Raw genomic sequence first — 16,418 nt, 5'->3', positions numbered from 1 at the left:
GGACAATGCACTGTCCCCAGAAACCCCATGGCAGCCCAGGACTTGAAGAGGCTTTACCCAAAATGTGCCTGTGTACACACACACACACTGGGGCCAAGTGCCCCTGAGTTTCCTCCTCCAGCCAGGGTTTCTAACCTTCAAGTAGCATTCAGAGTACATGCTGTTACTGTTGTCTTACTGTTGTGACCTTCGCTTGTATCTCTCACCTTGTTCTTGATTATCATGGTGCTTCTCACTCAAGAAACCACCACAAACAAATAGGCATTTTTAAGAATCCCACAGTACTCAAAAGCCATAAACACCTTAATACCTGTGGACTGAAGGCAGTGCAAGTAGCCTGAGTCTGCACCCTCTGAAGGCAACAAATGCTTTATTACAGCCTGCAGCAGGGCTTGGAGTTAGGTCAGAGCTGACTGGGAAAATCACAGAGCCCTACTTTATGATTGTCTTGAAAAGCCTTCAGTGGAGCCATTCCACCAGTACATTTCACAAATGCTTCATGGTTTAAAAAGGAATCAAACCAACCCTTACTAGAATCATCTTTACAACTCTTTTGAAGTCCTTTCAGGCTGCAGTTTGGATGTGGCATCTGAATTACACAAGGGCACCTGCTCCTGGCTGGGAGGCACCTCTTTTGGGTAGACCAGAAAGGATGACCCTGAAAGAAACTCTGCTGGGCCAGAAGGAAAAGGTCAGGGAGGAATGCAAGGGGACACCCAACTGGGTCAGAGCACCCCAAATTCCTCGCTGTCGTGCTGAGGTCATGGACACTTCTGTGCAGGTCTTGGAGTGTGTGTGTTGGTGTAAGGTCGTGCCCTTCCCCTGCGTCACTCTCCATTCTTCCTGGGAACAATCAGGAAGAAACTCTGGGTGTTTCTTGGCTCCTGCACACACTTTTCACGCACAGGGGAGCACCTAGCCCATAGAGAACATTTTTTTCCTGCTGTAATCTTGATGGAAAACGTTGTTAGTGATGGAGAAAGGAATTCAGAAGATGACTGAGAAGTGCCTGAGGGAGAACTTTCATATCTATTTGCACAAGACACGTCGTGAACATGCCACCAAAGTCAAGAGAAGCATTAACAAAGCAAGGGGAAAGGGCAGGAGAATTTCCTCTTTCAGCTTCTTGCGAGTCCTGCCTGTTTCAGGGCATTGGTTTGCTTTGGCAAACCCGGACAGCCTGAAAGGGAAGCGCAGCAGTCATCCATCCTGAGACACAAGGCAGATTAAGCTCCTGAAGTACTGTGTCAGAACTACAAAGACTTACACCCAAAAACTTGGCACCCGAGATGCTGAGTTTCCAAGAATCACACAGACAAGGCCACTTGGAGGCCCTCCTTGAGTTTGCCTGCCTGAAGAGCATCCCTCCAAGAAACACCCATGAACATGCAATGCCCTAGCCACTAAAAAAGATGAGGAAAAGCAGAAAATTCTCAGCCCCATCTTGCATGTTCTGGCATGGCCTGTAACCAAAGGTCCCCCTCCCAGCCCGTGTCCCTGACTCATCCTGCCCAGAGGTGGCAGACCAGGGATGCGCTCAGGGGAAGCGCTCGGGTCCTCCCTGTGGCGAGGCTGCCACAGCTCTCTGCGAGGCCCGGCTGTGGCTGTGTGGTCATCTTACTGCAGGGGTTCCATACTGTTGTCTCCTTATCACAAAAGTTTCAGACCTTCTTGGTGTTTCTCGTGGGCTTTTCCTCAAAGCACTGACTCTTTCTTCTTCACAAAGTGGCCACCTAACTCCAATTCCCTTCTCAACCAGCCACCCTACTCTAAAAGACTCTTCTTCTCATTGGTTACAGCTGTGGCCTGTTAAAGTTAGGCCTGCTTGTAGTCTTTGATAATTGGCCCAGCTGCAACTCCTTAGGGGTAAAATTACTTTCTATCTACCCTATCTTTATTTTCTTATATTCTATCCCCCTACATTGCCACACAGCCTCTGAATTCGGTGTTGGCACCTATTAAGGAACAGTGCTTCTGGCCAAACCCGCTACCGGGCTCTGCCGAGCAGCCAGCACGAGTCAATAAAATTCCATCCATCGCGGGATTTGCCATAACAATGGGACACAAACAGACAGCCTTACATACTGAAATGATGTCAAACAAATTAGCTTTGCCCAAGTTACTCAGACATTCCTGCAAAGCTCAGCCCTGTCCTCTGGTGTCTCGAGCCCGGCTGTGCTGTTTGCCAGCGGGAGCTGTGGAGAGGCCTCTCTGCACAACAGCCTTGGAGAAGGAGGAAAAAGGAAGGTTCTTGCATTCCCTGTGCCCCCCAAACAAAAAACCTGAACAACAATTAAAAAAAGGGCAAAGAGCATAACAGATTTATGCAAAGAGCATAACGGGCAATGCTGCCATGCCACATTTTTCTCAGTCCTAGCCAGGAAACACAGCTGGCATTTGAATATCAGGTATTGAAAATGCAGTAAACTGTGTTTCTGCTTATTAAAGGACAAAACAACTTCATAAAAGAAATGGCACTAGGGAATCTATACAAGGAAACTTCCTTGCCAATACCAACCAGATAAATTCAACACAAAGTTCTGATTAAAAATTAGCATTTCATTGACTTGGCCTTAGACATGGAATCAAAACCTCACCTTTGGATACCTTTAACCTTTTTATGAACTAAAAAACTGAGCCCAGAGCTAAGGCAGGTGACCATTCACAGATGGCCCTAATTCTACAATGGGGCAAGACCCCCAAAACCATCAAATGGAAAATTCCTCCAGAATGGCTATGCAAGACATACCTCAACTACCAAGCTCAACTCATCCCAAACTGCTCCAGAGAATAAGCATTTAGAGCAGTTTTAACCCTAATTTGTCTGTTGAAACTGTGTCTCATGGGCTATTTTTATGTTTATACTTATGAAAAACGGAATTAGAATTTTAATTGACTCAAGCAACCTCTCATTTAGAGGTTTGCTTGCCCACAGGCCATGGGCTTCATACCAAGTCAAACCCTGCTCTCAACCAAACCCAGCCTGTGCCCAGCTCCCAACCCTGGCAGCCACAGAGAGGGAGGGAGCTCTTCCCACCTGCACAGCCAAGAGCCAAAGGGCCCGGAGTAGCAGAGCTCCCAGAGCAGCCCAGTAAACAGTTCCCTCTCATGCATACCTCCTCCAGCTCACCAGGTCTGCTGCTCACAGAACCTGCTCTCCCTTCCACTCAGTTCAGCAAGAGTAGGAGCAGCCCCAAGTCTAATCATAGTACAAGATTTTATTGCTGTCATGATAATTAATGACTACTTACACTGAGATTTTAATGAGTACCTGCACTTTTTTGCCATTGTTCCTCAACCGGGTCATAAAGGAGGAGTCCCAAGCGGTTTCCTGGATTTGCAGTACAATAGGGACCTCTACAGGCGTTTCCCTGCTCCGAGCTAGGCTCAGGAAGGTAAGAGCAGCCAGCCACACCAGAGCTCTGTGACACACAGACCACGGAGCAGCCAGCACTGGGTTCCGTGCCAGCATTCACTGAAATCAGCAGGGCTATGAAGACCCTGCCTCTGACAAGGCTGGAGCTGACTGAATCTGAATCCTTCAGATTATTTATCTGCACATCAATCCTGCACATTGTCTGCTTTCAAACACTTAGATTTTGCCATGATACTTTTCAGGACAGCTCTAAAAGTTAAAACACAAATAGTAAATCTGCACTCATATCACACAAGAGAGAACTGAAAGGAATATTCAGAAAGAAATTCTAGCTGTTTGCCATCAAACTTGCATGTTACCAAATCTGACCCATCTTTCCCCTCTCTTAACACTTACTGTGTTACTGATCTACCCAAGCAGCATTTCTTAAAAGAACTCACAGAAGAATAATGAACATCATTCTCAAAGCCTTGCTTCTTAGGGATAGTCTAAAGGCAATCCATTAAGAACTGCAACCTTCAGGGGTGACAGGAGTTATTCTGAACTTAATTATGAAATCAATTGCATTACCAAATTAGCCTTCTCCTTGTGGGATGCTACAGTGTATTTCATGGACCAGAAATGAAACAAAACATATAACAGGTATACAGAATTACAAAGCTCTTTTGCCAAGAGGAATACGATTTTTTGGGTTTGATTTTGGTTTTGGGGTTTTGTTGGAGGTGGAGGGGAGAGTCAGTTGGGTTTTTTTTTGGGGGGGGGGGTGGGTCTTGTTTTGGTGTTTTTTTTCATGAAATTGAGAGTCACTTAGAAGTGATCCATTTCGCAGCTCGTTCTTAGTACCCAAACACAAGGCAGGGCTGTATTGCTGCAGCAGCATCAATGAGATTTGTACTTTTATTGTAAGTGGGATGGAGAACAAACCCTGGTGTGTCATTTTCCAAGTATACTATGGGTTACTAAGAATAGCAGAAAACCTCCAAGGAAAAACTGTCTCTTACCTGTGTGCCAGCCACCAGTGTGCCCCAACCAGCCCGAGGGACAGGGACACTGTGCACTCAGAGCATCAATTCAGCTCCTTACACTTCCCTCCAAAACCAAATCAAGTGTCTTTAAAGCCATCTTGTCCCCAGGCTTACATCTCAGTGTTTGCAGCAGACCTTGCTGGGATCAAGGAAACTTGCAGGCCATCCACACAGCTGAGCAGAAAATGGGACCTGAATTCAGGGAAGATGTTCCAGTGGCAGCCCAGCACACCTGCACAGTGGCTGCAGATGCCAGTGGAGCAGGTTCAGGGCTGGGTGGCTTAAGGGCAACCCAGCATGAGAGAGGTGCTGCAGGAAAAGCCAGTGTGGTTCCACCAGCCTGGATCATTCACAGGGCAAGCGCTCGGTCCTTGAGAAAGGAATATCCTGGTCTTTGATGTCTCTGGCTTGCCCCTGCTAAGCTGCTGCCTCCCATAGCTGAAGCAGCCCTGCCTAAAAGTCACATAAAGCAGAGGCTCCTCTTGAAATGACAGTTTTCGGCACATGCAGCTGGAAAGGGAAGGAGAAGCTTACGACTCTCTTAATTATGCCACTACACAAAGAGTCTGAGCCTGATAAATGAGCTAGGAAAGATGATCCTGATCCTCTGACAGGCCAGTTCTGCAGGAAATTCAGCACCGTAAGCAGCAGCACACCATTCCAGACTGGCAGCATCTGTCACTTATCAAGGAAGGGCTCAGCAGGGCTGACTCCCTGCAGCAATGTGAGGCCATGCAGATTCCCTCAGCCCAAGTGCACCATGAGTCAGTCAGGCAGCCATGCCTCACACACAGCTGGGGTCTGCTCTGAGGCTGTGCTTCTGCAGGGTGGGCACACAGCACCCAGGGGGTGAGGAACACTGTGCTGGAAGCCGTGACTCCACTTGGAAAAAGAGAACTAAAATAAAGCAAGCACCTTCTTTTCCTTCCTGCCTTGCCTTCTTCCCATCGTCATGTTTCTATTTTATTCTCATGCTGTCCTGACACCAAGTCTCATTTTGCATAGCACAGGCTTACCTGGTGCTTCACTCTCCACTTCTTCCACTGGCAAAAAAATACCAGCAAACTCTCACTTCCAAAGACTCCTTGGGCCTGAAAGCCAACTAGAAAAACATTTCACTATGTAGGCTCCTGCTGAATTGTGGCCCTTAAGTAGACCTTCCTTTTCACTTACGAGTAACCAAACTTGAAAAAATCAAGTCAGAGTATGTTGCTGTAGGTACAAAATGGCTCACTGCAATGAGTAAATACCAGTGAAAAGGCACTTGCACATCCTGCAGGGCACCTGCTTGGCCTCTGGTACACAAGGGGTGTAACAAACATCAGTAAGAGGACATGCAAACAAAATCCATCTCTCCAACAGTTCTCTTTGGGCAAGGTGAAGTCCAGATGTTCCAACTCGTGCCCTTAGAACTGGTGTGCCAAGTGCACAGACCCCCTGAGGCAGTTGTGTAGGGTGTGTGTCTGCTCCAAGAGAGCCTCTGCAATGGAGAAGGGCTGGTCCTTGGGAAGTGAATCCAACACCAGCAGTGTGAGCACAAGAGACAACTCACTGGGGAGAGGCAGATTCACTCATGTGACAAAAACCCTGAGGCTTTTCATCCTTTGGATTTTCAGCGCCACCATTTTCTCCTGAGACCAACAAGCAGAATCTCTCACCTGTGCTTTCCTAATGACATGCACATCTTCCATTTCCATGTGAGATGGGTGAAGGGCGTTTTGCATTTGTGAGGATATGCAGACTGTAATTTGTGCCTAATTGCCCTCTCACCACATGTTGTGACACAAAATGATAGGGCCACTACCAAAAGCTGACTTGAAGATAGTCACAAACACAAGTTACCCAGCAGTGGAACCCAAGAAAAGGTCAGAAGAATGGAAAAAAACAAGCAGTGCAAAGATTTGAAGATTTGACTGGAGATGAAGACAAAAAGGCTGAGGGATGAATACAATGGTGTCAATGTGCAGAGGAGTGGTGTCCATCCACTCCTCACCAGCAATCCTTTTTGTGTGTGCATATGCTCCTTGCTCCCTCTGTTACACAGGATTCCAAACAGTGTATGATGTGCTGTTTTATTTACTGGTATCACAGAGCCAAGATGGCTCAGCTATTCTTGAGCATGCCCACATGAGAAGCCCCTGAACTTCAGACCATTGACATGCCACACGCACCTTTACCCTTTCAAACCCCACCTTTCATACACATTTCAGCATTGTCACTGTAGTCTCACAAATACATAGTTTTTTCAACCAAAAAACATGCATCCCTCTTGTCAAAATTAACTCACATAACCAAAAAACTGAGCTTTCAGCAGGCACCTGAATTTAGGAGCCAATATGACTCCACAAGACTTTAAAGTACCAATTGCCTTTCTCTGGTAGATGGCTGAGCACAGCAGATGAGTCTACAACGTGCAACAGCTGAAATGAAAATCTCTGAGAGCCATCTCTAGTCACATCAGCATGGCAAACACTCCAGTTGTCTGTGAGACATCCCAGTTAGTGCCATCATCTTCAGAACCAATTTTCTTCCCTTTTCCTTGAACCAAATCTCTGTACCTTACCAATTCTTTGTAGATAAGATGACTGGAACCAAGCATCCAATATGCAATCTGTTAGTCCAGGGTGGAACTGAATCCCTAAAATAACTTCTTATTTGAGTGGTCACATTGTTCCCATAATGTGCAAATGGAATAGAGAAAGTCTATTTCCTGGGAAAAACTGTAGTGAAGTTTCATACCAAAATTCCAGCTTCTCTAGCAATTCAAGTCTTGTGCAGGAATCAGGGTGCAGCAAGGCAATGTTCTGCCTGAAATTCCACGGAACTGAAGACCTGCTGTAGGATGTTTGGGAAGCGGACTGTTCTTTGTCACAAGCACACTCCATAATCCATTTTGAGAAAGGCGTCCTGTTGCTTTGCTTATGAAAACAATAAGAACATGCCATGCCCAGAGGTGTCATGGTCTGATTTTCCAGGAGAATTGCCTAGTCTCTATATTTTAATTTAAGGATGGTTTTGAGAACCAGACACTTTCCTCAGTCCGAAACATTTGTTGTCCTTTATGGCACCAGAAGCCCATACGTGGCCCAGCACACCAAGGGTAACCATTGGGTTGGGAGAGGACTGTTTATCCACACACACAGCCAGCAGACAACAAAATCAGAACCCAAATGGTTAGTGGTCAGTGCATGATGTCCAGAACACAGCTCCACTATGAGGGAGGTGGTGCTTATCCTCCAGAGGAGAAAAAAAAACGAAAACAAAACCAAACAGAACACACAAAAGACCAAAGCAGAACACTGTATGAGCACTTGAAATGACTGAAAACGGCTAAAACCAACCAGTCCTCCCCCCAGAGCAAACACTAGGCACAGGACAGTGCTGAGATGCCTGCCAGTGTCCTCAGCTGCTTGGGCCTGGGGACCATCCACCCTCACCCAAGAGAGGAAATCTTTCTTCAACCACACCCAGAGCCTGTCAGTGCTGCAGGAGCTCCCTTGGCACACTCCTCCGCCGTTCCCTCGGGCTCATCTCCTCTGCAAGGCCGGGGCACCTGTCCCATGGCACGGGGGCCTTCCTCCTCAGCAGGCAAACCGGTGAGAGTTCCAGCACAGGGCTTCACAGCGTCGTCTCACCCACACACACCTTGTAGGGGGATTGCAGTTTCCTGCATCTAAAGCAGACACCAGCATGTGATTTGCATCAGCCAAACCTGAAACTGCAGCAGCCTGCACAGAACCAAATTCTAGCCCCCCTAATTCACTTGGGCAGCCCAGAGGAGCCCCACGGTTCAGACAACTGCACCACTGGTAGATCAGAAATCAGAAGTATAGAGAGTTAGTTCCTTGAAAATCACACCATAGATTAGTAGCAGGCAAAGACACAACCCCAGTGTCCCTAAAACTCTGCCCATTGAAATTCAGAACAATCTAATCAGAAGGCTCCAGATTTACCCATACCTCTTTCTAACATAGCAGTAGATGATGGCGAGTATTCCACTGGTCAGTATTCCAATCCCAATCCCCACAGCAATGTAGCGCTCATAAGAATTATGTGCATATGAATTTAGTGTTAAATGTTCACACCTCTCTCCATTATAACCTGCAAGGCACCTACAAAATAAATACACATCACACAAAAATCATTCAGAGCATGTTTCATTTTCTATTTCAAACACACATTAGTTTCCATCAGTTTTGAACAGATCACAAGAAGTCTAAACAAGGAGGGGCTGAACCTGGTGCTCACTCAGAACCTCTTCCCTCCACCAAGACTACCAGTTGTCCCAGTTTATCCAGGTTAAAACTTGCTTGAGTACTGCAGTCACAGCAGCAACACAGTCTAAACATCCCCTGGTTGTGCAGGGTGTGGACCAAGAGCACTGTGCTCTGCAGATCCTCAGCTGCTGTTATGTCTCCAGAGGCCAAGGCTGCCCACTAAGCATCCTAGAGAACTGTAAGGACACCATGGTTCTGGTTGGTATGGAGTTGTGGAATAAGGCAGTTGGAGCTGGTATGTTGGAAGGTGCTGTTCCCTTCTTAATACTCACTGTGAACATGTATTGATTCCTCTACTACTAACTCCAGTACCAGCTGTGATTTGAGATGGCACCATGGCAGTGACCTACAAAGCTGTGAATTGCCCTTCTCCCTTCCAGTTTCCACTAGCACAGTACTGCAGCCTTGTTTGCAGTCCTGAAACACCACAGCACTCAGGTCTGTGACAAAGTTTAATCCTGCAAATATCTGACTGACACTGTGAAGCTGCACATGCAGCACATGAAGAATCAATGCCAGTGCCATTTTTGAAGAAGGGTATAACAGGCATCATTCCTTACTTGCATATGGGTTTCCTCAGCTCACTGTGGAAGGCGCAGAGCCCATTGATACAATAGCTGTGGTGCTCCTCAAGGCAGGTCTGCATCAGCTTCAAGAGCTTTGGCTGCTCTGAATAATCTACTGTGAAACAGAACAAAGTCATGTTACTTTTAGGACAGAACATTGTTTGAACATATTTTCACACCTGGAGGAGAACAGACACTGTGCAGCAAACACTCTGTATGTCAATTTACTGTGTGGTGTCTCGTGAGCTGGTTCAGTCAAGCACCGAACAGAGCAAGCTTCCCAGACAGTCCAGCACAGCTTTGAGAAAGCACTAACTGTAAATAAATCATCTGCTCTTGAGCAACATGTACAGAAATTACTATGGGAGATTCACACAGGGTAACATCAGCACTATCCAATCTGCAATGCAATCAGAAAAACTTCCCCAGTAATAGCAGGGGTTTAGGACACAAGGAGAGCACTGCATTACTCTCAGTATCCTTCCCAGTCTGGATTCAATTAATAGTTAATTTTTCCTTGTCCCAAGACAAACTATTGCACTTCTGGTGCTCCTGCCTATAAGCTCTGGGTGAGGATGAATGGTGGGACTCCTCCCTCCCCTCCCTTCTCCATGGTTCAATGTTAGCTGAGTGTCCCAGGACAGTTTTAAGCTGCCAAGACTGCCTGGTTAGTTTTGCTGTGCAAAAGCACAGTCCATGGTCAGCAAGGTGGTGAACTTGTGCTGAATTCTACACAACTGGGTCAGCAAGCACATTTCTCGCACAGAAAACACTACCTTATTCCCTTTTTCACAGTGGTTCAAATGGGAATAAAGAAGTCACAGGAACAGGGGTGCAGCAGGTGAGGAGAAAGCTCCAAAGCTTTGCCATCACTGCAGGCATCTGTTCCAACTGGTCTCTCTACCCAGTTCCAGGAATCACTGGTGGGGTGGGGTGTCCAAGCAATGACTTGCTATTTCAGGGGACTGCTTCAGTGACAGCTGAAGGTGATTTCCTAACAGAGGGCATGTCAACAGCAGCTTTCAGTTATGACCACAACAAAAATAACATCTTGCAGCAAGGTGACAAGGTCTACCCAACAAAGGTGACTCAAAGGTACAGCAAGCAGAACCCTTCCTTTCTGACTAAGTGCTGAATCTAGGTCTGGAAATGGTACAATCATGGAACCATTGCCACGCACACAAGCCTCAAGCCTCCTTGAGGGCAACTTGTGAGCCCACCACACACTTTTCAGGATTAACAGCACCAACCCCCTAAATTCCCAATCAAATTCCAGTCTGAACCATCTAACTGCAGGAACCTCCTTTGTGTGCTCTTCTAAGTAGTTTTGGAGGTTTTATCCTTCCTCCTCTCTGCAGCTTTATCAGAGGCAACAAGCAATGACAAACAGCTGTCCTTGCTAGAGCAGCTCTCAGCTTGAGCTGTGAATGATGTGGTTTGGACACCCAAAAGGCATGATGCTATCACTGACACTCAGATCAAACAATTCATTTGAGAACAGTGTCTCTCAAACCTGACAGAGTAACCAAACTCCCAGCTTAGCATGAGACCTAGGGAGAACAAGTGACAATTCAGGTCTGCTTGAAAAAATGACACATGGGCTTACTGCACTTCCTCAGAAAAGCTACAGAGGTGGGGAAAGCACATTTTGTTTCAGAATGAACTTCTAATGGCTGAGAAAAGGGCATCTTAGCCATCCTTCCACAGAGAAAAAGTTACCCCCAAGTTTCTCTTCACACTATGGGGCCCAGAAACACAACGCAAGGGAGGAAGTTGGTGCTAGCTAAACAAAAGTTTAGTATCCAGCTCTGGCTCTTTTTGGGCTGCCTCTGGGAAGGTTGCTGACAATCTCTGGAGACAGGCTTGTTGGCTAAGAGCACAGTCAGCCAAGGACCAGGCCTTAGTGGGACAGACTCCAGGAAGGCGTTAAGAAAGGGCAGTTTTCAGGATGAAAAGACAGATTTTGGGACAAGAGATAGATGACCCTACTGGCTGCACAGGAGAACTGTACACTGCTCTCTCATGAGGAAAGCACAAAGGAAAGCATGTGGGCAGCAGAGCTGCAGGGCTCAGCATGCCAAGGAGATCCAGGGTGCCAGAGACTCTCAAAAGCCCACTCTGGTTAGGTCTAAAGAACCTGCAGAACAGCTACCTAAGCTCCGCAGGGAAGAGTTTCAGAAAACAGACAATGGCAAGTCCACACTTTTCCCAGGAGCCTCCTCAAACACTCAGGCACCAACTGTTTTGAATCACCATTTCAGCACAAAGTGCACTGGAAAAACCACTAAAAATATCTTTCAATGGGAGACTTCAGCCAGCATTTCCCACTGCCCAAAGTACTGCTCTCCTGCTAGGCCCTGAGAAGGTGTCTATCGCACAGGTTTAGTTTTTCATTTCCATCTCTTCCACGAGGGGAAGAAAGAAAATAAACATGAGGAAGGTACAAATTCACACCCCAGAGGCACAAAATCCCCAGCCACCTCTACCCCAACTTCGACCAGATGGATTGCCACATCCCAAAATCTCTCCTTGCTCATGCCAGCTCTGCCGAGAGGTGGCAGACTTCCACCTACCCACACCTGCAGGAAACCTGGCTTTGCGCAGGCACAGGAACCCCTTTCCCTGAGTGCCAGTGTCATTAGAAACCCAGGTTAGCCCGGAGCAGCAGCCTGCCTAGAAAGCACTTGAGACAGACCAGCACATTCCTTCTTCGCTGTCAGGAGGAACAGCTTGTGGGTAACATCAGCTATTAAGTCTACACACAAAAATTCCGTGAGCTAATTATTTTGACATTGCAAAAGTACAAATTACCTCTGAAAGAATGAGTCTCAAAAACAAAAAGGATGATTTCCTAGCCTGCCCCAGAGCATTATGTTAATTCCTATCATACTGCCCACCTAGATACTAAACAAGTTGTTGAATAAACAGGTCCATGTGCCCTTTCATGTCACATGAGGAGAGAGAAACATGCCATGTAAGCACTTGACAGCTGCCTGCAACTGAGTCATTCAGATACACCTGGCAAGATCCGACATGAAATCAGGGTTACAGGTACTTGGAAGCCTGGGCTTGCCAAAACTAACAGACTGGCAACAAAAGGATCAGCCAGTAAGACCATGACAGCTCAGTCCACAAGTATGGTGCATCAGGGAGGAAAGGCAGTGGGAAAGAGGAGGCAGGGAAGGGCTCAGTCCCAGCTCCAGGGCCTCCTTTACTACCTTTGAGTGGAATTCTCTTAAAGGAAAATGCTGGTGTCCAGTTGACTACCACAGCTCCAGCTGCCACAAAGGTTCACAGACTACTGCAGACATGGCTGTGACCCTGTAAATAAGCCTCCTCTTTGTTGAAACATGACCCAATGCTCCTGCTTTCTAGAAACAACACTAACAGGGCACTTAACAAGCCACAGGGTATTTCCACTTCATTATCTTCCTGTTTGCTGTATGCAGCTCAGCAAGAATCATGTCACAGACTAAACCAGACCACAGTGCTGCACTGATAAACCAAAGTACTGTGGTCAAAAACCAACACCTTACCAATTTCACATGCATACAAGTGTGTGTATACGTATTTTATGTGTATATATATAAGGAACCCACACATACAGTATGTGTGTGGATGAATGCATATGTAACACTCTGCCACTACAAGAGATCAGAAATGAAAACAAAACAGCTGGACTTGTTATGAGAAAATAAAAAGCTTATGGAGCTACTAAAAAGGCTTGGAAGACATCCTGTGATGACTTAGAATTGACAGAAGATTATTTGTATGTAGGTTTATTCACCTTTCAAAGTACAGAGACACTAAAAAGTATCACAGTTAGGTTCCTCTCTACTGACCTGCCAAAACCTCATTCCCAGATGGCACAGCTCTCTGAAAGCAATGACATCACCAGCATCTCAGGTAACATCAATGCAGCTGGCAGGATAAACACAGCTCTGCTCTCAGAGGTTGGCAGGTAAAAGAGCCTGAGTTCACATTTCAGTCAGGAAAGAGAAAGGAAGAAGAGAGAGCCAGCACTCAGATCAGAGCTGTGAAAGCCCAGACAGCCAAAAGCAAAACTGCAACAAAGACAGAAACTAGTGAGTAACAACTCATGACAGGCATTGTTTGACGTTGTGCCTGTTCCTTCTCACTTCTACACACTGAGGTGCGTGCTGAGCACAGTCAGAAACCAAGCACCAGGTGAAAGTAACAGAAATTAGACATCAGCCTTAAAATGTATCCTTCAAATCATGACTAAACTTGAGTTCAATGATCCTTCAGCTGCTCATCGCTGAGCCTATCCCAGCTGGGTGGCAGCCCTTACTCCAGAGAGGCTTCAAAGACTCCATGAAGAAATCAGCTTGTCTCACAAATCCCACAGTGTCCAAGGGATGGAGCATCACAGATTTTGGTGGAAGTTTTATTTTGTTGGTTGGGTTTTTCCCCCAGTCGACAGATTAACAGAGACAAACAGAAAAAAAACCAATACCTTCAGCGTTGTTTTTTGTCCAATTAATCCGTAAGTCTGTGCTGAGGGATGAAGCAGTAATAGTGGACTCTTCACTCAGTGCCCCCATTGCTGTGTAATGCAAATAGATGCTTACTGGAACAGAAAACTCAGTGTATCTATTCAAGGTTCATTTCACCCAGAAAGCACTTCATACAAGATGCACTTCAAACAAACCCCAGAGAAGGCAGCAATACAGTAACAATTCACTTAAAACACTCTTCCTTTTAACGCAGTGTAATTATGATTGTGGGACAACAAACAATGGCTTGTAAATGTCCCAAAATACAAATCCATTATGTTTTCCATTCTATTATCCTGCACAATTTACAGCATAGATACACGTAGCATAGTACAAACCTTACACCTATTTACCAGTTTAAGAAGCTTATTTTCAGAGTCTAAATTACACCCCATCAATTAAAATTTCATCCAGGTTTCAAATGGCTGAAGTAGCTCTGCTCCCTACATCTCTGCACACCTCCCACCCCACTGCCTATCTCAGAAGGAGAAAGGCTTTGTTTCTGTTTAACAAATCCTGGCACCTCACAACACAGAAAAGCCTCTTCCAAACCTACCTTTCAGCAAAATATAGATTAGCATTCCAAACACCATGGCAGCTACTTTAACACCTTCTCAGGTCTTCTTTCCAGGTGGCTTGCTTGCTGTGCTTATCTGTGCTCCCGTGTTTTCTCTTGCACTTATACTCCAGGAAGCGTCATCTCCTGTTCTCACCAATCAAGAAAAGGTGCATCTGGTAACAACCTAACCCCCGGGGCAACCACACATGTATTTAGGAAACTGCTATTATCTAGCAATGGCATCAGGTTTTCTTTTGAAACCCTGGTTTCCTATTACCTGTGGGCATAAAGGTGCAGTTTTAGAGCGAGACCCAGAATCTGACAGTGCAGAAGAACAAAAAAAACAGCCAAACAAAGGCGAGCCAAACAAAACACGACTGAAAGTGTAGTGTTTTTTTCTCTTCACAATGTAGGTCTTGTATTACTTCCAGAAGGATATTCACCCTCAGGATGCTACACTGGAGTTCAAGTGCAGACACCAGTCCCTGCTCTGCTAATGTCCCTCCCCTGGTCCTCCCATCTCTCAGTCCCTGCCATCCAGAAGAGGAACTGCGGGAACAGCTAGTGCCGAGATTAGGAAGCGATCAGGCACAAAGATAATGGATGGTGTTCTTCATCAGTGGCTGCCAGCGGGAGGCCTTTGATCCCAGGCCCTGCAAGCCTGAGGGCTGTGCTAATCACTTTCCACTCAGCCTGGCTGTGCACAGCCCGGGAAGCCAGGAAGCCCACTGGCCGGTGGCAGGCCTGGGATTGCTGGCTAGAGCTGCAGGGCACAAGTCCAGACCTGGCCAGGCACAAACAGTGACAAAACACAGGCTGAAAGAGCAGGTAAACTGCTGCCTCCTACAGCAGCAGATCCCTTCATTTCTGCCAAAAAAGCCCATCTCTGTCTCTCCAAGAAGTGACTATGCTTAATGCAAACACTCATACTTGTTACATAGTGTTTGCAGGGTCTCTAGAACAGACCTGTCAAACATGCTTCTCATACTAAACCACTCTCCACAACTCCAAACACTGTCCAGCTTCCTTGGTCACAGGCAGCTTGGAACAAGCAGGACTGGTCTCTCTGAAGGGTACTGATGTGCCCAGACTAGAGCAGTTAATTGGAAAATCCCAGTTCAGTAACACACTGAGACATCAACAACCTGACTGACCAAAGGAGAGGTACATAGCTCACCTCAGCAACAACTCTCACTTCCTCAACTGTAAGCTCCAATCAACAAAAACATTGCACAATTTTTAGATTTTAAAACCCAAAGCCTTTTAATAAGTGCCTTGGTAACTCCAATCAGCTCACATCCTCCCTCTCCATGGCATTCTCCTCAGTGATCTATAGGACTACATCCAACCACTTCATGTGTTCAGGGAAAAACACCAGCTAGTTATGCATATTTTAATTATTGCCTTTTCCTGCTCATGGACTGCATTCCAGGAGGCTTTTCCCTTCCTTTACTATCCTGAATTACTGCATGCCTGCACACTGATTGAGTGCAACTTGCACACTTCCTGGATGGACAGGAGTGTTTATGCCTACCCAGATAACCTCTGCTATCAGTCCCAAGCAGGGATGAGGTTGGTGAGCCTTGCTTTCAACACTCAGCTGCACAATGGCAGTTTAATCTGGCCTGAATCAGAGGGCAGGCTTTGTCATGAGGCAGCACAGCAGGTGCGGTAGGCCTGGGACAAGGCTGCAGTGGGCAAGGCTGTCCTCTGTCTGCCGCAGGGCATTTGTCCTTGGACAAACCTTGACCAGGTCAGGCACACCAGCCTGCTTTCTGGGTTGTCTAATGGGCCCTTCCCTCTGGATACTCCTTCTGGATGTTCTCCCAGCAGAGAGCACTCTCATGGAAGCCTCCAGCAGCTCCGCAGACAGCATGTAGTGGAGCCAAGCCCGGGCCCCAGAGGTTGTGCTGTAATGCTAACCCAGCTCCCAACAGGATCAAGGGAAAGGCTTGCCATGCACAGTGACCTGCTTGGAGGGCATGACACAGGCAGGCTCGCTCAAGGAACACAGGCACAGTGCCTTAAATGGCTACTCTGCCAAAAATTACAGAGATGATCACAGTTAAACCAAAGAAAACAAACAGCAGTGCAAACA

General features: G+C 46.6%; 1 protein-coding gene across 4 annotated transcripts; it reads right to left on the bottom strand.

Annotated features, from left to right (window-relative positions):
• Positions 1-6,459: 6,459 nt before the first annotated feature.
• Positions 6,460-16,409, bottom strand: EPGN (epithelial mitogen). Of its 4 annotated transcripts, none has more exons than XM_066549288.1 (5): positions 14,318-16,409; positions 13,722-13,835; positions 9,239-9,359; positions 8,361-8,513; positions 6,460-8,074 (listed from the first exon to the last, which is right to left on the bottom strand). In XM_066549288.1, exons 1-5 carry the CDS (start codon positions 14,352-14,354, stop codon positions 8,020-8,022), a joined length of 480 nt encoding a protein of 159 aa, XP_066405385.1. In that variant the 5' UTR covers positions 14,355-16,409; the 3' UTR covers positions 6,460-8,019. The 4 variants fall into 4 exon arrangements, with proteins under 4 accessions (XP_066405385.1, XP_066405386.1, XP_066405387.1 ...); XM_066549289.1 differs by having other exon boundaries at positions 9,239-9,356; XM_066549290.1 differs by having other exon boundaries at positions 13,722-13,811.
• Between the last annotated feature and the right edge of the window lie 9 nt (positions 16,410-16,418).

Source organism: Molothrus aeneus, chromosome 4 (assembly GCF_037042795.1).
Source record: "Molothrus aeneus isolate 106 chromosome 4, BPBGC_Maene_1.0, whole genome shotgun sequence".
Classification (NCBI taxonomy): domain Eukaryota; kingdom Metazoa; phylum Chordata; class Aves; order Passeriformes; family Icteridae; genus Molothrus; species Molothrus aeneus.
Note: the sequence above shows the minus strand (reverse complement) of the source record. Positions and strands in the feature narration are given on the sequence as shown.